General features: G+C 38.7%; 1 protein-coding gene across 6 annotated transcripts in view; it reads right to left on the bottom strand.

Annotated features, from left to right (window-relative positions):
• Window positions 1–5,641: 5,641 nt before the first annotated feature.
• Window positions 5,642–21,088, bottom strand: part of uckl1b (uridine-cytidine kinase 1-like 1b) — a 33,229-nt gene continuing 17,782 nt past the window's right edge. For 3 of the 6 annotated variants that reach the window (XM_061980870.1, XM_061980852.1, XM_061980897.1), the window contains exons 4-15: window positions 17,475–17,645; window positions 17,208–17,279; window positions 16,910–17,099; window positions 16,722–16,783; window positions 14,976–14,995; window positions 14,311–14,409; window positions 14,135–14,228; window positions 9,640–9,702; window positions 8,861–8,989; window positions 8,676–8,783; window positions 8,456–8,612; window positions 5,642–8,391 (exon numbers count right to left, since the gene is read on the bottom strand). In XM_061980870.1, the coding sequence (XP_061836854.1) occupies window positions 8,312–8,391; window positions 8,456–8,612; window positions 8,676–8,783; window positions 8,861–8,989; window positions 9,640–9,702; window positions 14,135–14,228; window positions 14,311–14,409; window positions 14,976–14,995; window positions 16,722–16,783; window positions 16,910–17,099; window positions 17,208–17,279; window positions 17,475–17,645 (1,245 nt within the window). In that variant the 3' untranslated portion in view covers window positions 5,642–8,311. Of the gene's footprint in view, window positions 8,392–8,455; window positions 8,613–8,675; window positions 8,784–8,860; window positions 8,990–9,639; window positions 9,703–14,134; window positions 14,229–14,310; window positions 14,410–14,975; window positions 14,996–15,797; window positions 15,815–16,721; window positions 16,784–16,909; window positions 17,100–17,207; window positions 17,280–17,474; window positions 17,646–21,088 lie in introns of all 6 variants that reach the window. The other 3 variants (XM_061980861.1, XM_061980879.1, XM_061980889.1) reach the window with 3 other exon arrangements.

Below are 21,088 nucleotides of genomic sequence, written 5' to 3'. Positions count from 1 at the left end.
AACTTAAAAATGTTGGCAATATCCAGCCATCCATCCATTTTCTACCGCTTGTCCCTTTTGGGGTCGCTGGAGCCTATCTCAGCTGCATTCGGGCGGAAGGCAGGGTACACCCTGGACAAGTCGCCACCTCATCGCAGGGCCAACACAGATAGACAGACAACATTCACACTCACATTCACACACGAGGGCCAATTTAGTGTTGCCAATCAACCTATCCCCAGGTGCATGTCTTTGGAGGTGGGAGGAAGCCGGAGTACCCGGAGGGAACCCACGCAGTCACGGGGAGAACATGCAAACTCCACACAGAAAGATCCTGAGCCCGGGATTGAACTCACGACTACTCAGGACCTTCGTATTGTGAGGCACATGCACTAACCCCTGTGACACCGTGCTGCCCAATTTTGGCAATATTATAATAATAATCAGGATTTCACTTGGCAGAATTATAACAAAAGGCATCATTTTACTGTAGAAGCTAACTGTTAATGGCCACTATAGTCTTAGTACCGTAGTGAATTTGTTCACCCTATGGTCACATATGGGACGCAGGTTGTCTTACGTCAGCACCGGAAGTCGTAAAATCAGCTGTTCACCTGCCGTGTTTTTTCGGGGATGAATAGGGAAGTCCTTTTTTAGCTGCCGTCTTGTTTTATCATATATTGCTGCCTTTGCACCTGTTAATGTTTACTTTTGTATGCAGTTTAAACTAACATAAAATCCTGACTTTGGAGCAATGTTCACGGACTCTAGTATTTGGCTCTCTATTAGATGCAATGGTTTTCCGTATTGGGACCATGATTTCGCTTCTAACTTGTTCATATGGAAGGTACTTTTCCTTGTTGGTGTCTCAAGAAGAAAATAATTACAACACACACACAAGAATGTGTATTTGTCACCTTCTTGAGACCTCCGATAAATGCCTCCCTCTTTAGGACCACCCTTTGTAGACATATAAAGATGTGTATTTACAACATTAATAATATATACATACTATGCAAATATTAAAAAGCTTGTTGTGAAAAATGAGTTGGAATTTCACAAGAAAAAGATCACAATTTCAAAAGAAAAACTTAGAATTTTGGCAGTATTATAATAAAAGTCGTAATTTTACTCAACGCAAGTCAAAATTTTACAAGAAAAACTGAACATTTGTGCAATATTATGATAAAAGTTGGAATTTTACTCAATAACACTCGCAATTTTACAGGAAAATCTTAAAATGTTGGCAATTTTATGAAAAGAGTCGTAATTTTACTTGACAAAAGTCACAATTTCTAAGAAAACTTTAACATTTTTAAAATAATAATCGGCATTTTACTTGGCAAAATGATGACAAAAGTCATAAGTTTACTCAAAAAATGTCACTATTTTACAAGAACAACAAAAAAATTGGCAATATTGTGATAACAGTCAGAATTTTATGTGACAAATGTCACCATTTTGCAGTTTAAAAGTAATCATTTTACATAAAAAAGTAATGATATTACAAGAAAATATTGCAATATTACAGAAACAGAAAGAATATGAGAAATTGTTCCCAATTTTATAAAAACAATAGTCGACACATTGTGAGAAAAAGACTGCTTTTAGTTTTTTATTTTTATTTGTAATTGGTTTTTAATCTTCAGTATTTACTTCCAGTTATTACAGTAAGTCTCTATATACAGTACATATTTTATTTTGGCCAAAGAAGGTGCATTTCAGTTTCTTACACACACTTATTACATATGTTGGCCAGAGGGGGAGCACTTTTAAAACTGACGCTTGATTGATTTTGATTGACTGAAACTTTTATTAGTAGATTGCACAGTGAAGTACATATTCCGTACAATTGACCACTAAATGGTAACACCCCAATACGTTTTTCAACTTGTTTAAGTCGGGGTCCACGCACAGTCAATTTGAAAAATCCCTTCTTTTTTGGGACCACCCAAATTTTGATAGATTTCACTACCAGAATCAGAATCAGAATCAGAATCAGCTTTATTGTCATTACGCAAGGTAACGAGATTGAGGCCATTCCATACAGTGCGATGTGTGCATGCTAGAAAAACAAGGTGCAAATATATAAAAATTTAAAAAATGTAGAAGTGCAATGAATATGGTGTGAAATGAATATATACATGAAAAAACAAAACAAAAACAGGGTGGTTGGTGGAATGGGTTATTGCACCGAAGAGAAGGCAGTTATGAGGGACAATGGGGCAGTCCGTTCAGGATGGTTATGGCCCTGGGGAAGAAGCTGTTCTTTAGCCTGTTTGTTTTGGTTTTAATGCACCTGTAGCGCTTCCCAGAGGGCAGCAGGTGGAACAGGTCAGAGCCAGGGTGGGTGCTGTCTTTGATGATGGCACTGGCTCTGTTGAGGCAGCGGGAGGTGTAGATGTCCGTCAGAGAGGGGAGAGGGCGGCCGATGATCTTCTGAGCCGTCTTGACCACTCTTTGCAGCCTCTCCCTGTCTGCTGCAGTGCAGCTGCTGTACCATACCGTAATACAGTAGGTCAGCAGGCTCTCGATGGACGAGCGGTAGAAGGTCAGCAGCAGGTCAGGCTTCAGGTTGTACTTCCCGAGGACTCTAAGGAAGTGTAGCCGCTGCTGAGCCTTCTTGATGATTGATGTGGTGTTGACTGTCCAGGAGAAGTCATTAGAGATGTGGACTCCAAGGTACCTGAAGGTGTGGACCCTCTCTACACGCTCGCCGTTGATGTAGAGGGGGGCAGGGTCGGTGCTGCTCCTCCTGAAGTCGACGATGATCTCTCTGGTCTTGCTGGTGTTGAGAGCGAGGTTGTTCTCCGAAGACCAGGCCGTCAGCTTCAGGACCTCCTCTCTGTAGGCAGCCTCATCACCCCTGGAGATGAGCCCGACCACTGTGGTATCGTCGGCAAACTTGACGGTAAGGTTGTCACTGTGGGCCGGACTGCAGTCATGGGTGTAAAGGCAGTAGAGGGGGCTCAGCACACAGCCCTCTGGGGAGCCGATGCTCAGCGTGCGGGAGGATGAGAGGTGCGGGCCAAGTCTCACATTCTGGGGTCGGTCCGTTAGGAAGTCCCTTATCCAGGCGTTTGTGAGAGGGGGGAGGCCAAGAGTGTCCAGTTTATTGCAGAGTCTGTCCGGGATTATTGTATTGAAGGCAGAGCTATAGTCCACAGAGAGCATGAGACATTCTCTATTAGATGCAATGGTTTTCAATATTGGGACCATGATTTCGCTCCTAACTCATATGGAAGGTACTTTTCCTTGTTGATGTCTCAAGAAGGGTAGAAATACACACACACACACACACACACACACACAGGTTATCATTTGGAATGGGGACCAAGTTTTTGATCATCACTTGTGGGGACCACCCTTTCTACAAGTTGTGGAGGCATAAAAAAAAAGAGGTGAAATGGTCACTGCCCAGTTAGCTCATACACATCTTTAAATCTCTGGATTGATGAAGTAATGTGCTGATCATTCTTACTGGGGACCCTGGGGAAAAAGAGTTAATATGGTTCATGGGGACCAAATTTAAATAATTTTGCATAATTCACCCAAATTTGTACGTGACTACTGAGGACGATTTCAAACAAAAAAAAAGTTGAAAAAGGTTTCCCTTTAGGAAACCTGTTTTTTTGTCCCTATACCGTCAGAGGTCCCCTAAAGGTGACCGTGTAAACAGAGCGATGTCTCCATTAAGTAAGCATTGCCAGAACACACACACACACACGCACACACACGCACACACACACACACACACACACACACACACACACACACACACACACACACACACACACACACACACACACACACACACACACACACACACACACACACACACACACACACACACACACACACACACACACACACACACACACACACACACACACACACACACAGTAGGTCAATATGTGTCTAGCAGGCTGCTGGTTTGCAATTGTCCATCAAGCTCATCAAACGTCCGCCAATCATACTTTAGCACGGCTGACATCTTGACAGCTGTCAGTGGTGCTTACAGAAAGCGATGGAAGACATCAAGGTTGCTTTCCACGAGAAGAGGACAACAAAAACCTTCCTGTCCTAAAGATCTGTTTTCGTTCTGCACTGTAAGCTACAGCATGAATAAATGTGTAGCATGGGATGTTCAAATGTTTCTGTTCCTGCGCAGTAAGTGTTGCAAAATACTACATACTTGTAGTATTAATCAAATTGGCACACATTTGAATATACAGATATTGCACTTTATTGCACATATAAAAACAAGCATCAAAGGTTGTAAACAAAGCAGCGCACATGTATTACTTGTTGTACGGCACAAACATTTCGCCAAAAAGCCGTTGAAAGTCTGCATGTTGTTGGACTTAAAGGGTTCACGTTGCACTCGTGCTGCAGTGCACTGGAGTGACCGACAGTGAAAGTGAAATGAGGAGAATAAGCTAACAGAAACTTAAAATGCGTACGACTTCCTTGCTTGCTGGTTGTTGTTTTTTGTAAAGTGTCATTCAGTCTTATGTGCATGATTCTCAATGATGACATTTGACAAAACCCCAAAGAGCAAAGGTTTGAATTGGAAGTCAAGAAGTTAACATTATTATCCAACATTTATAACTATCAATATGACTTATAAATGTTGGATAATAATGTTAAACAACGCCAAAGCATCAAATCATAAAGTTTGTGCATTTTAGCGTGAGCGCGCACTCAGTTTTGCAGTTTTTTTAATTTTTTAAAGTGGGATATTTGTGACGTCACAGTGAGGTGGACGTACATATGTGGGCACTCTTGGTCGTATTGTGTCAGAAAGCCTCCTCCCCCTCTGCTGAGTCCACACTGCTGGAAGTTTCCTATATTTAGACCTGCTTTATGAATATAAAATAAATATTATGAAATAAATACTCATGTGTCTATTTGTGCACGACATTTGGGCCAAAACAAAACTGGATTAGCAGCTGAACTTCAACAGAAAAAGGCGGCGACATTACGACTTGGTTTGAGGAAGCATGAAGATGAGGTAGGATGAAGAATTGTTTCCATCTAATGTTGGCATGAGCAGAATAACACACATGTGCGACATGCAGGGACATTGATGTTTGCTTTTTTATGCAGCTCTCTAGCCATCGGAGTGTGCAGGTGTATTTAATGTTGTGACCGGGTGAATCTATATAATGTTGTGAGGAAGTGAATCTATATAATGTTGTGATCAAGTGAATCTATATAATGTTTATAATGTTGTGACTGGGTGTATCTATATAATGTTTATAAATTGTGACCAGGTGAATCTATATCATGTTGTGATGAAGTGAATCTATATGTTTATAATGTTGTGATCAAGTGAATCTATATAATGTACATAAATTGTGACCAGGTGAATCTATATCATGTTGTGATCAAGTGAATCTATAAAATGTGACCGTGTGAATCTATATAATGTTTATAAATTGTGACCAGGTGCATCTATATCATGTTGTGATCAAGTGAAACTATATGTTTATAATGTTGTGATCAAGTGAATCTATATAATGTTTATAAAATGTGACCGGGTGAATCTATATAATGTTGTGATGAAGTGAATCTATATGATGTTTATAATGTTGTGATGAAGTGAATCTATATAATGTTTATAAATTGTGACCAGGTGAATCTATATAATGTTTAGTAATTGTGACCGGGTGAATCTATATAATGTTTATAAATTGTGACTGGGTGAATCTATATAATGTTGTGATCAAGTGAATCTATATGTTTATAATGTTGTGATCAAGTGAATCTACAGTATATAATGTTTATAAATTGTGACAGGGTGAATCTGTATAATGTTTATAACTTGTGACCGGGTGAATCTATTTAATGTTTATAAATTGTGACCGGGTGAATCTATAAAATGTTGTGATCAAGTGAATCTATATGTTTATAATGTTGTGATCAAGTGAATCTACAGTATATAATATTTATAAATTGTAACCGGGTGAATCTATATACCGTATTTTTCGGACTATAAGTCGCAGTTTTTTTCATAGTTTGGCCTGGGCTCCAGTGCGACTTATATATGTTTTTTTCCTTTTTTATTATGCATTTTTGGCAGGTGCGACTTATACTCCGGTGCGACTTATACTCCGAAAAATACGGTAATGTCTATAATATTGTTATGAAGTAAATCTATATGTTGTTTATGAAGTTGTGATCAAGTGAATCTACATAATGTTTATAATGTTGTGACCAAGTTAATCTATATAATGTTCATAAATTGTGACCGGGTGAATCTACTGTATATAATGTTTATAATGTTGTAATCAAGTTAATCTATATAATGTTTATAAAATTGTGATCAAGTTAATTTATATAATATTCATAAAGTTGCAATCTGGGAACGCCTCATAAAACGAACGTCTTGCAGACATATTCAGAAAGTAGGTTAAAAAAGTGATTAAGGAGCGTAATGGATCCAAAACATGATCTAGACCAGTGGTTCTCAACCTTTTTTCAGTGATGTACCCCCTTTGAACATTTTTTTTTAAATCAAGTACCCCTTAATCAGAGCAAAGCATTTTTGGTTGAAAAAAAGAGATAAATAAGTAAAATACAGCACTATGTCATCAGTTTCTGATTTATTAAATTGTGTAACAGTGCAAAATATTGCTAATTTGTAGTGGTCTTTCTTGAACTATTTGGGATAAAAAGATATAAAAATAACTAAAAACTTGTTGAAAAATAAACAAGTGATTCAATTATAAATAAAGATTTCTACACATAGAAGTAATCATCAACTTAAAGTGCCCTCTTTGGGGATTGTAATAGAGATCCATCTGGATTCAGGAACTTAATTCTAAACATTTCTTCACAAATAAATAAATCTTTAACATCAATATTTATGGAACATGTCCACAAAAAATCTAGCTGTCAACACTGAATATTGCATTGTTGCATTGTAATGAATGGAATAGCCTACTTGATTTGATGTTCAGTTTATGAACTTACATTCATATTTTGTTGAAGTATTATTCAATAAATATATTTATAAAGGATTTTTGAATTGTTGCTGTTTTTAAAATATTTAAAAAAAAATATCACGTACCCCTTAGCATACCTTCAAGTACCCCCAGGGGTACACGTACCCCCATTTGAGAACCACTGATCTAGACCAACAACGAAATGTGTATTAAAATAATCATAGCTCCCCTTTAACATTAGTCCATTGAACTGTTACAAATATATTTCCATCCGGCAAAGTTTTGTTAAGTAATAATAGCTGAATTTGCAAATTGTTTTGGTCAAATACAGATCAGAAATTTGAGATGAGGCTACCTTCTGATTGTGCAATCCTTAATAAATTGGGACTCATAAACTCAAACTTTTTAGTTTGCCAGCAATATAATATTTGCAAAAACACAACGTTTCACTGCCAGTGTGACGTCTTTGAAGTAAGAAATGATTACTCTCACTAACCCGACTATAAATTTGAAAAAATGTCATAAAGTGAGGTGCACAGTACCCTGGTTGAGTGTGAGGGGGCGCATGTGGGCTGACATCTTTCTACAGTGGAAAAGCGGCTGAGACCTTAAAAGTAAAAGTACCTAAGGAGGACTTTCACAACCAAGTAAAAGTTTTTTGGGAGAACTTTACTTTCTTGTACAAATAGAAGGTAAAGTAGTGCATTTTATAAAAGTATTTGAAAACAACATATTCAGTGAATTCAGTGATTCTCAAACAGTAGTACGTGTACCACTAGTGGTATGCCAATAATTAAAGTAGAGTATTTTATTTTCCTATATTTAAACACTGTCTTAGTGTTAAAACGGTGTATAATGTTACAGTGGACAAAAATATAAAAATATATATGAATTTTAATAAATATTTAGGCCTACTACGCTACTGTATTTTAATGTTGGTCATTATGGCGGTACTTGCAGTTTGAGAACCACTAGATTAGATTGATTGGAGCACAATAATTTAAAGTTTAAAATAGTCAGCCACATCTCTGATCTAGAAACCTTTAAAAACAAAAACATAAAAAAATGTATTTTCCAACTGAATTGTTTTTGAGGAAGTGCACATGAAAGTTACGTTTGTGTGCTGATTTGAGATAACGTGTTTTTTCCACGGTGTGTACAAGAGTTGCACATTCAGTTGTGTCTTCCACAGTATTACACTTTTTAAGGCCAAACAGCAAAGTAAAAGTTACTAACACACAGTACAAAAATATGTTCACCTTGAAATCACGATCCATCTCCATTAACAATAAAATAATTTAAACAAACAATGCACCAAAAGCAAGTGTACATCGTCTTAAGTGTGTTGCTGTTGGACCACCTGGCACAGGATCCAGCAAGAATCAGTAACTGGGCTCGTCCATGTCGTCGTCACTCCAGTCAGGAGGGGCATCAGTTCCAAAGTATCGATCACCAAAGTTTCCTACAAACGTGGTTCAAGTGTGAGAACACATGCTGCGATTACAATATGCTTATTCAGTGCTCACCAATGCCAGGTGTGATGTGGAATAGTTCGTTGACCTTCTTGTCTACAGCCGTGGTGATGATCTTGACCTGTGGGAAGGCGTAGGCCACAGAATGGACGCCCATTTCAGCCATGAGCAGGGAGACCAAGAGGATCTTGTCTTCTTGTACGTCGTGGTCCTGCAATGCAAACATGACGGGTGCCACATTCTGTCCACTGCAGCAGCCAGACCGAGTACTCACCAGCAGGACTCGCACGGCCATCATGGCAGCCGCGCCGGTGGACACGGTGCAGTCCATCAGGATCACATGATCTTCACTTATGTCTTTGGGGAGGCGCAGGTAGTGAAGCTGTGCATGAAATCCAATAAATATGAATGTTCAAATGTACAGGACTTTTTGATCTCCAGTGTTATATTGCTTTGAACCTGGACCTCTGGCTCTCCTGTGTCCTGGTTGGTCTGGATGAGGATTTTTCCAATGCGGACGTCTTTGCACACGGCCCTTAGTGCAGGCTCCATGGTCTCTCCTGCCCGTAAGATGGACACGCCAGTGATCTGCAGACAAACAAACATGACAGACTGATGCCAAGACTGCTACTCAAATGTCTTGAAAATAAGTGAAGTGAAGAGAAGTGAATTATATTTATATAGCGCTTTTTCTCTAGTGACTCAAAGCGCTTTACATTGTGAAACCCAATATCTAAGTTACATTTAAACCAGTGTGGGTGGCACTGGGAGCAGGTGGGGGAAGTGTCTTGCCCAAGGACACAACGGCAGTGACAAGGATGGCGGAAGCGGGGATCGAACCTGCAACCCTCAAGTTGCTGGCACGGCCACTCTACCAACCGAGCTATACCGCCCCAAATACTGTATTGACCTAATCTCTTCTTCTCAAGGCTCTATTTTAAGACAATATATTATTTTAAAGATAATTAAAAAGGGATATTACATTTATTTTCAGTTGCTTAATGACTGCTTCATTAATCAGACGTGTCTGTAAAACTCCTCCTCTGTTTAATAGTTTGCACAACCTCTGCAAAAAGCCATCTCTCCCCATCACTGAGTGACAAGAAGACAATATCTGATTTGCGCTCCCTGCTGGCCTGCACTCGTCTTTTTTTAGACTTTTTTACTTGGAAAAAAAGAATGTATTATATTTGGCTCAATACAACAATACAAAAAAAGGTTGGTCAAACACACATTACCCCCTTTCCGTGGAAAGTCCTGCCTTCATAATCTTCTCCCTGGGGGGTCTGGACTACGTGGAGCTGAAAGAATATTTAAAGTAAAATGATTATTAATCAGAGCATTACAGTATAAGCATTGTCAAAATGTACAAACTTTAAATAGATAGCAAAAAAAAAGTGACTGCACAATATTAATAAATGTGTTAAGCTCTGGTTAATGCAAACTACTGGACGTTTATAAAATAAAAGTAAGTGGAATAATTTTGAGTATAACTGTAAAACTATGCTATTAAACTAAATAGTTAAGTAAGGTGTTGGACTTGACATCTTAGTTTACACTTAACGTTAATGTTGAATTCTAAGAAATGGGTCTGATCTTTTAAAGGTTTGCATGTACTAAAGCACATGCACACTTAATAGCACACGCAAAGCTGATCTACTAAACTTGTTGGGTCTATTAAGTGAGCAAAACGAGGAGCGCATTCCTGAGTATTCATAAAATATGCAGGTTATCAGAATGCCTACAGTACTGGAAGGAGAAGATGCAAATATAATTATTTAGCCATACAGTTTGATTTTTTAAGAATTAAATTGTTCTGCAGCTGCTGTTTTGCGTCCACATTTAGTATGTCTAGAAAGGACGTACAAACTGGTGGTTGTGCATAAATAGCTGTGAGAAAGGAGGCGATTGCGCTTTTTAAACATATATAGATAGATAGTACTTTATTGATCCTTCAGGAAAATTTAAAATGGACAGTCAGAAAGAAAACCCTAGACATATTGTCTATTCAGCAATGTCATTTTATAAAGTTATAGCTGCTGGATGACTAAAGGAGATTATTAAATCAAATTTAATTAATGTGCGCTAAAAAAGGGGTATCTGTTGTAGACGCACGGCAGGACTGCTGCTAAAATGGCCACAAAAAGTGTCACAGGAGCATGATACTATGAATGTGCAGTAAATGAGTGTCTCCATGGTGAAAGACACTTTTAGTACATGCAAAACCCTCATTTAAATAAGGTTGTCTGCACCACCTATTACTAGTACAGTCTTAGCAGATAACAATAACAGTACACACAATTTTCAGGCATGTGAGCACTCTTTGAAAAAAAAAAAAAAAAAGAAGAGGAAAATCGGCCAGACTGCCAAGCAAGCCCTGAAAGAAACTTTTGAAAATCAAGACTACATTTCCTCTTTTGGGTGTCTTTTTGACACACACATGTCCCACGTAATGTACCCCATAATTTTTTTGGTACATAATTAACTAACAATACAATTGAAAATGTAATGTACAATTCTTAAACATGCATTCAAAGAGAACTCAAACGTTTCCCATTCGGCAACTCTGTACTATAGCCACGCCCCCCCGGTAGTATACTTCCGGTGCTGTGACCTCTGTTTACATGCGTAACGTCAAAAATATACCTTCTTGCTGGCTACTAATAAATGCTCTAGAACTACAACTGGTTACGGATTGTAATCATCCAAACATGATTAGCAGCAAAGTAGACAGCTGTCAGCTTTGTGGCTCGCAGTGCAGACGGATGCAACAAGTAAGCAAGTACCTGCAGCTGAGAACAGCAGTCAACACATTTTTTGGGGGATCGTATTTTTTTTATATTTCATTAAAAAAAACGCAGAAGTGATATTTTGATGGGAAAATTAATGTTTAAAAACGCTGATTTCCACTTTTTGCGGACATTTCACATGCCTAAATGTTATTGTTTAGCGCGTGGTATTTGGATCTTAGTAGATTCAACCCATTGTGTTAAACAAGTCTAGTATTACATTTGAACAAGTTTATTACAAAAGCAAATTAATAGACAAATCTGTGGTAGTCATTAGGGGTCCCGGGAAAAAAAAATAGATTCCCACTCCAATTGTTAAAAATGTTTCTGAATCAATTAAACATTTTCCAAGAATCAATTTTTAAAAATACGCTCAGGAGGCGCTCACTCCCTGCACATTTACGTCATATGTCAGGAGCCACGAGGAGCTTTTGTAACCTGTAACCTGTTTTGAAAAGGTTTTGTTATAGTTTAAATAGCAAATGAAATATTGCTAGAAATTGGTTTGAATTGATTATAATGGTAAACTGAAACAATTATTCTGAATAGCGTGAATCAAATTTAATTTAATTCTCATCCCTAGTTATTACAAAACCCAAAACCAGTTAAGTTGGCACGTTGTGTAATTCGTAAATAAAAAGAGAATACTTTAGCTTTACTTTACCAATGATTTGCAAATGCTTTTTAACGTATATTCAATTGAATAGACTGCAAAGACAATATATTTAATGACCAAACTGAGAAACATATTTTTTTTTGCAAATAATCTTTAACTTAGAATTTAATGGCAGAAACACATTGCAAAAAAGTTGGCACAGGGGCATTTTTACCACTGTGTTACTGTTTGGGAACTGAGGAGAACAATTTTTTAAGCTTTTCAGGTGGAATTCTTTCCTATTCTTACTTGATGTACAGCTTAAGTTGTTCAACAGTCCGGGGGTCTCCGTTGTGGTATTTTAGGCTTCATAATGCGCCACACATTTTCAATGGGAGACAGGTCTGGACTACAGGCAGGCCAGTATAGTACCCGCACTCTTTTATTATGAAGCCACGCTGTTGTAACACGTGCAGAATGTGGCTTGGCATTGTTTTACTGAAATAAGCAGGGGCGTCTATGATAACGTTGCTTGGATGGCAACAGATGTTGCTCCAAAACCTGTATGTACCTTTCAGCATTAATGGCGCCTTCACAGATGTGCAAGTTATCCATGCATTGGGCTCTAATACACCCCCATACCATCATATATGCTGGCTTTTGAACTTTGCGCCTAGAACAATCCGTAGGGTTCTTTTCCTCTTTGGTCCGGAGGACACAACGTCCACAGTTTCCAAAAACAATTTGAAATGTGGACTCGTCAGACCACAGAACACTTTTCCACTTTGCATCAGTCCATCGTAAATGAGCTCAGGCCCAGCGAAGCCGGCGGCGTTTCTGGGTGTTGTTGATAAACGGTTTTTGCATAGGAGAGTTTTAACTTGCACTTACAGATGTAGCAACCAACTGTAGTTACTGACAGTGGTTTTCTGAAGTGTTCCTGAGCCCATGTGGTGATAATTTTTACACACTGATGTCGCTTTTTGATGCAGTACCGCCTGAGGGATCGAAGGTCTGTAATATCATCGCTTACGTGCAGTGATTTCTCCAGATTCTCTGAACCCTTTGATGATATTACGGACCGTAGATGGTGAAATCCCTAAATTCCTTGCAATAGCTCATTGAGAAATGTTGTTTTTAAACTGTTCAACAATTTGCTCACGCATTTGTTCACAAAGTGGTGACCCTCGCACCATCCTTGTTTGTGAATGACTGAGCATTTCTTGGAAGCTGCTTTTATACCCAATCATGGCACCCACCTGTTCCCAATTTGCCTGTTCACCTGCGGGATGTTCCAAATAAGTGTTTGATGAGCATTCCTCAACTTTATCAGTCTTTTTTGCCACCTGTGCCAGCTTTTTTGAAACACGTTGCAGGCATCAAATTCCAAATGAGCTAATATTTGCAAAAAATAACAAAGTTTTCCAGTTCGAACGTTAAGTATCTTGTCTTTGCAGTCCATTCAATTGAATATAGGTTGAAAAGTATTAGCAAATCATTGTATTTTGTTTTTATTTACGATTTACACAATGAGCCTAACTGGTTTTGGGGTTTGTCCAATGAAGTGTAGTTATGTATGTTTTTTGCCTTGTTTATTACAGCCTTTATATGGGCGCCATAAGTTGTAGAAAAATTGAGAAAGTATTCATCTCATAAAGGATGAATAATAGATATCAATAACAACTTAGTGTGTGTGTGACAGTCATTGGTACTTTAACTTTATTTCTGTTTTGTTTGAACAGCCGTGTTACAGGCACCGTTTGGAAACCGTTAAGGTATGTCAATTAACATTTACAAAACCTTTCTATGTAAATATTTAATTTTACAACGTACCGGTTATATTTGCAGCTTAAATATATGAAAAAAAAAGTTTTTCTTTGAAACATGTAGTCCGCAAAATACTTAAAAACAAAGCCTTTTGAAAACTTCAGTGTTTTGAGTATGGACGGGTAAAACTGAGCTTTTTGGTTATTGTCAAAGAAATGTGCGACATTATGTCATGTTTTTAAACTTTATATACCAACAGAACACAAAACATTGTGAAGTATTCACAATGTTTCCTCTGCTTTGTGTAAGAGTGCACTGATTTCCAAGATAATGTTCATTTAATATATCACTTTATTAATGAACAGAGCTATCATATGGGCATGTGGCCATTTTTTTCTTGTTGGACAAAACGTTCATGACAGCTAAAAGTGTTTTTGTGTGGACAGAGACTGTTTTGAAACTGTACTCATTGTTTTAACATTGGAGGGTGTTGTTGAAAATAACCATGTTGGTGTGGACATATCCTAGGAGTGCGTATGTATTAAGCCAAAGTGAATGACATGTGCATTTAATCATATAAACCTGTGATGGGAGGAAGGAGAGCGCTCGCTCGATCAACAGACGCATCAACCTCTTGGAGTAAAAGATGAACTCATCACGGCTGGTTTCTCTGTTTCTAAAAAAGAAAGGTGCACACTTTACGCTGTATGTAATGTCACGGTGAGATGGCCAATAAGTAGCTGTGTCCTCGCTTTTACCTGATGATGGTGTGCATGCCCCTGACCTGGGGTGTACTCTCCAGAACACTGAGCGTCTGGGGGAGGGGCTGGGCTTGGTGAGCGGAGGCCAGGGCTGCCCTGTAACCACGGCAACATATAGAACAGCGGGGGTGGTGCAAGGTTGAGAGGAATGGAAGGAGAGTTGGTGGGCATCAGCACCAACCACTTTTACATGAATAACACGATGTGCGCGGTGAGAAAAACACACACATGCCACAAATCATTTTGTTATTGCAGGTGTAAAACAGCTAGGGATCGCTTAGAAAAAGCAGAAACACAAAAAGATCAAAGCCCACAGTGTCAGTGTAAGCATACTTAGGTGGACAATTACAAAAGAAAAGAGACCATGGTGTTGGGATGAATTGAAACTAAGATCAAGAACATATTAATGAATTATGTTTCCAAATAATTAGTTTTGCATCTTTCGGTCTCAATTAATTGTAATGATTCTTGAAGATTCCACACTCAGTATAGATGAGTATGGATAGATCTGTTAGCCCTTGGCCGCAAACACACAGTTGCAACCAGTGATGATGTCATGGTGACATCATCACGCTGCAAACAGCTACAATGCCACTGTCACTGAGATCACGTTATTAATGCCAGATGCAACAAAAAAGACAAATCATAGCAATTCTGCTCACATATCCCAGCGAAGTTTCCTCTATGGGGAGAATTTTGGACGAAAGACAACGACGACAACAGAGGAGACACAGAAAGATGAAGAACAGATAAGGGGAAGAGAAATGAAAGGGCACAACATCAAGATGGATGAATGGATGAAGAACAAGTCTCACAGTAAAGAGACTTAAAGAGGTTATCAGGGTAACGCTCTTTGGAGGTATTTACTTGTGCTATTGTTATTTATAGGAATTGCACAAACTACCCTATGGCTGCCATCTATTTCAAGTCTAGAGGTTGGTAATCAGCACACTTCCTGTGACTAGAGCCATCTCACTTCCTCTGTTTGTGTGTGTACGTTAGTCTTGGTTGTTGTGGCTGTTATTGAATGGAAGCAGAAACTCAGCACTGGAAACTTTCTTAGCGGTCGCCAATGGCTGCCAAATGATCTTTCCAGCGGTTTTCTTAGTTATTGTTGCGGTCCTGTACTTGTGTCATCCCTAAGAGGAGGGGTCGGACACGTGTATTTTTAGACTAAGAGTGGGTGTGTTGTCTTTTGTTTGAAATAAATGCATAACATTAAATGCTGGCTACTCTACACCACCTAATCCAATTTGTTATGATTTAAGAAAGATGTTTTAGGATGGCACAACTGTGTGTAAAATTGGCCTTTAGATGCGATGGCAGGTGATGCCACATGGCAGCTAGCAGATTTGTGAAAGGCAGATGTTGGCGTTGCTTCCCTCTCTTTTTTCTCCCCTTCTGGCAGTAAAAAGGATGGAGCAGTTTGGGAAAGATGGCGAATGTTGAGGAGAGAATGATAGACAGGATAAAGGCCACTCTACCTGACGCTGAGCTCGCGCTGTGAGCCGTGGAGGGTTGTGGGATGACGGAGTGGTGGGGAAAGGGTGGGAGAGCAATTTATCATGAGTGTGTGAGTGCACACGTTGATCGAAGGGGACATTGAATGTGCCTCTAGTAAACAAATTCACATTCTACTGTTTTGGAAAATGACTAAATATCACATATGTATTCAACACATACAGTATTTATCCAGCAGATGACCATGTAAATACCATCATCTAAAATGAGTAATTGCATTTTCTTCATGCAGCAACATACTTTTGAAGAATGCAACTACAGAAACTGTTCCTAAAAGTTTTGAACTTTGGTGAACCTGAAAATTACACACTTTTGAACATTATGGTTTTTTTTTTAATCATAAATAATGAAAAACTACAATTGATCTTTTTGATTGCTTGCTATTGGTACATAACAGTGATTAATGTTTTCAGTAAGTCATTCCAAATATATCAACCAGATGATGGGAAAGCGCCTCATTTTATGCTGTACCATTTTTTTCCGCTAGAGGGAACTATTCAGCAAGGTATACGATCTCAAAATACACAACAGAAATAAAGAGACATACATTCACTTAGGGATGCACCATTATGGCCAAACATTATGGTCAATTGCTCCAGCATTGGCTAAGCTAATTCTACAAATAAATGTTCTATATAAAATTACAGAATGTTTAATGCCAGGTGCCTTTTGTTTATTTAGTGTACAAATAATTTAGAATGCTGAGATGTACTAGGACAAGCAGAGCAATACTCTTAATAATAATTTCGCCACACCTAGTGTGTGTGTGACAATCATTGGTACTTTAACTTTTAACTTTAACTCATGCACTCATATTTAACAGGTGTGTGTGTATGTGTGTGTGTGTGTGTGTGTGTGCTTTAGATGAAATGTGTGACCATTCTCACCTCCTCCAGCTGACTGTGGACGTGCTGCACTATCAAATCAATGGCCACCATGTTGCCGCCACCTGACAGGATGATAACAGAAAACAGAGTAATAATTCATGCCTTCATTCTGCAGGTCACTTATTTAAACAAAGCCAGTCATCACAGTAATTGTCATGCAAATGTGTCCACAAGGAAGTAGAACGTACCACGAGGCACTACAATATCAGCCAGGCGCATGGTGGGCTCGATGTACTGTTCAAAGGCCGGCTTGACAAACTTGTTGTACTGTTTGATGACGCCCTCGATGTCACGGCCTCTCTCGCATATGTCCCTCCTCAGCCGCCGCACTAGCCGGATGTCTGAGTCCGTGTCTACGAAGATCTTCATGTCCAGCAACTGAAAAGGAAAATATTTTTACATGCACTAATAAAATAAACATCTGGGATCATGTGCTTGTACCGGTCAGCAGAACGTGAAAAACGGACCAATAACCTTCCCCCTTACCTGCAAGAGATCTTTATCTGCAAAGGCCATGATCCCCTCAAAGATGATAACACTAGCTCCATATACTGTTTTCTGTGGAGGACATGAGGGTGGGGAATTACATGATTAGGTTTGGGACATGTATAAAAGTTACTTAGAATGTACTAAAATAGGTAGATGTCACATAATGTTTGAGCTAGCATCTCAAACAGCAGATTCTCATCCCCTAGCGAGACTTAGTATTCTGACATGCTGCTCGTTATTTAAATGAGTAAATGTCATCCTTACCCACTCCTTCTGTCTTCCATGAGTTGTAAAGTCATACACAGGAATTTTAACGCTCTTTCCCTGCTTGAGTTTGCGCAAGGTGTGCGTCAGTAAATCAAAGTCGAAAGCATCAGGGTGGTCAAAATTGTAGTCGTTACTGGCAGCCCGACTCTGCTGCTCTGTAGTGAGGACCTGAGGGACAGTCAGAACAGTGTTTCATAAATAAGACATACAAGGCCTGATCTGCTAAGTACTGCAAACTATAAAATTGAGTGGGCGTGTTGCGTGTGATCAACCAATTTTTAACTGGTGCAGACCGCCTCACAGATGAACAATTTATAGATTCATGGCTTAATCCTCCTATTATCCAGATGAAAGGCAAGAATAACGATGAGCAGAGATACGATGTTGCTACAGCAGCCACAGCAGCAGGACGCCGGCCGGCTCACAGTGCAGCAGCATGAGCTAGTAGTTGGCTCTTTGTTATAAATGCGCCGCTAAAAATAGTTTGTCTGAGTAAGCGCTTATAAAAACAATATCGCTAATATTAGGTCAATATTGTTGGCAGGTTTTGGATGATTATTTAGAAATTAATTATTTAGAAGGCTTTGTGGGCGGAATAGAGCCCTCATTGACTCAGTTGTTAGCGGACGTTTTATTCATCAATTCATTTACGACTTAGAATGCATAAAAAAAGAAAAACATATTGTGGGGATTGTGAATGATAGACAGCAAATTTCATTCTAATTTTTGCATATTTTCAGTATGATGGTCCGCTGATACGGTCAGAGTGCACAATTGTGACGTCATCTGACCCCAAATCTACAGAAATCGGAGCGGAATATTTAAACTGGCCGCCTGAAATTGTGGCATTTTGTGATGTTTAGACGGTATTTTTACATACTTTGCGGATTGTAAATACAACTTGATATGCTCAGTGGCTTTGTGGTTAGAGTGACCGCCCTGAAATCGGTAGATCATGAGTTCAAACCCCGGCCAAGTCATACCAAAGACTATAAAAGACTATAAAATCTGCTTGGCACTCAGCATCAAGGGTTGGAATTGGGGATTAAATCACCAAAATGATTCCCGAGCACGGCCACCGCTGCTGCTCACTGCTCCCCTCACCTCCCAGGGGATAGAACAAGGGGATGGGTCAAATGCAGAGGGTAATTTCACCACACCTAGTGTGTGTGTGTGACTATCAGCGGTACTTTAACTTTTTTAACTTTAACATGGTTTAATGGATACAATGAAACACAATTAAGCATATAAAGTAAACTTGTTTTTCCATTCTACTGGTACTTTAAATAAATTCACTAAAAAGATTTACAATGATCACAACTGACTAAACAATTAGAAAGCGGCAACAAACATCTGTAAAAGAACAAAGGGCAAATTATGAAAGGCTAATCTGATGCAAGTAGGAATGGGAATCAACCGGTTCTTGTTCAGAACCGGTTCCCAATGTATCACTTCCTTGGAATCGCTTGCCATTTTTTCCAAACGATTCCCTTAATGATTCTTCTGGGTGGGAATGACGTCATTACACAAGGTGTGTAGTGACGTCATATCGCAAAATGGCGGTGCGTGGGCGAAACAAACGCTCTAAAGTTGACTACATTTTACAAAAAAAGTTTGCAATAGCGCTATACTTGTAATAATTATCAGGCTGCTATTTCTTCAAGAGGAGGACATACTAGCAATACGCTGAAACATTTGAACACACAGCACGCAATGAATATGAATGAAAGTCACGTTTTTGGGCCGCTCCTATCTCAAGGCTCATCCCAGCAGCAGTAATGAATACAACCGGTACTAACACCTCCTATCATGTTAATGCTATTATTTGTTCAATTGAAATTAATGCCTTCTCATTTAGATGAGCATGACGAGAGACAAATTCTGACTGGCTCCGATTCTGACAGCCCCAGTTCACATCTGCCGCTAGACCAATCAATGTCACCGAGCAGTGACTAAGTTTGTGCTCAACAGCTTGCATCTATTTGCTGGAGACACTCCTAATTTTCGGTAAGTGAATGTTTAGTTGTAGTCTGAGAAAAGTTTCATGTTTTCCTTCATCAAGATTTTCACTCCGTCATTTCCGTTATACAAAAAAATTTGAATATTGTCTACAAGTCCATTCATGTCAGTAATTCAACTTTGATTTGTGAAACTAATATGTAATATTAACTCATTACATGCAAAGTGAGTAAGAATATTAATTTCTTATATTTATTTTCAAAAAAGTATTTTTTTTCTATGCTACGTATGTGCCTCTTAAGACCTCACTGTAGGCTTTGTAAGGTAACGTTACCTCTAAATTAAACAAAATTGATGCTAATTCACCTTTTTTTTTTTTTTTACAAATAAGAATCGATAACAGAACCTTTAGGAACCAAATCGTTAAGCGGAATCAAAAATGGAATAGGAACCGGAAAAATCGTATCAATTCCCATCCCTAGCTGTAAATATACGACCAGTGAAATTATAAACTGATATCATACGTATTGAATAAAAAAGCATTCCTCCCCCTTGCATAAACAGTGCTTAAAGGTCATTGCAAATTTACCAAAAGCAAAACTTGGAAAATAATTCTATACAGTGCATAAATGAGCTAGTAAGCTTGTCATTCTGTGGAGCACAGCGACATTTGATGAGGTCTGTACTTATGCAGCAGTAAATGACCACACAATAACAAACATTATCCATTAATTTGGGCGAAATCCAGGCAATATCTAAAGCAATATCACTATCGGCAGAAAAACTGATATTAATATGAGCCGATATCTAATTTTTATGCGAATATCAGCCAATAATATCAGTCGACTGATCATCCGACATCCCTCACGGATACATTTTGTTTGCAGTATCTTACCCCGTGACTCACTATTTATACAGTAAAATATCTATATGCACATATATACTAGTATGGCGCCAGAGATATTCTTAAATGATTCTAATGCTTATCAAGTTTGTTAAATAAAGCCACTATTATCATTTTTGTTGGAAAAGTGATGGACAGACATGCCCAAGGAGTGATTCTTTCTTCTTGTTGTCTTTGTATATTCAGAAGAAAACAGGTAAAAATGCAAAAACACATGTATTTGTTTTGTGGTTATTTCAATGTAATTGTAGAAAAGGGTCTGATATTCACATGACCTTATTACACAGAACAATATTGTTTTTAATGTTTAATGGGACTCAATATTAAGTGTTTTCACTTCAAGTTCACTATCAAAACATTTTTGGTAAGTTCTTATAGTACTTCATTTAGCAAAGAAAAGCTTGTTCACAGATTCCTGTTAAAGAGCAGAAGTAGTTAGTAGAACTAAATTTAGGAGACCATCATGCGCCATTGTGACCTTTGCACCTGGTGTTCAGGCATTAAAACTCTTCACCTACAATTTGCAAGATTTCAGAATGGCCTCTTCTCAAGCAAACCAATACAGCAATATAATTGTATAAGCTCAACTGTAATGGATGTGTGGATTCAAACTAAGACACATTCTGTAAACATTTTAGACGTTGCCCTCCGGACACTGCAGTGTGAAAGCTGGCACTTGCGCAGGGGCTCCAGTGCCGCCGGTCAAAGTGACAAGATTACATAACCACAGTGGGCGGATACATGGAGG

The sequence above is a fragment of the Nerophis lumbriciformis genome, linkage group LG01, assembly GCF_033978685.3.
Source record: "Nerophis lumbriciformis linkage group LG01, RoL_Nlum_v2.1, whole genome shotgun sequence".
Lineage (NCBI taxonomy): Eukaryota > Metazoa > Chordata > Actinopteri > Syngnathiformes > Syngnathidae > Nerophis > Nerophis lumbriciformis.
Note: the sequence above shows the minus strand (reverse complement) of the source record. Positions and strands in the feature narration are given on the sequence as shown.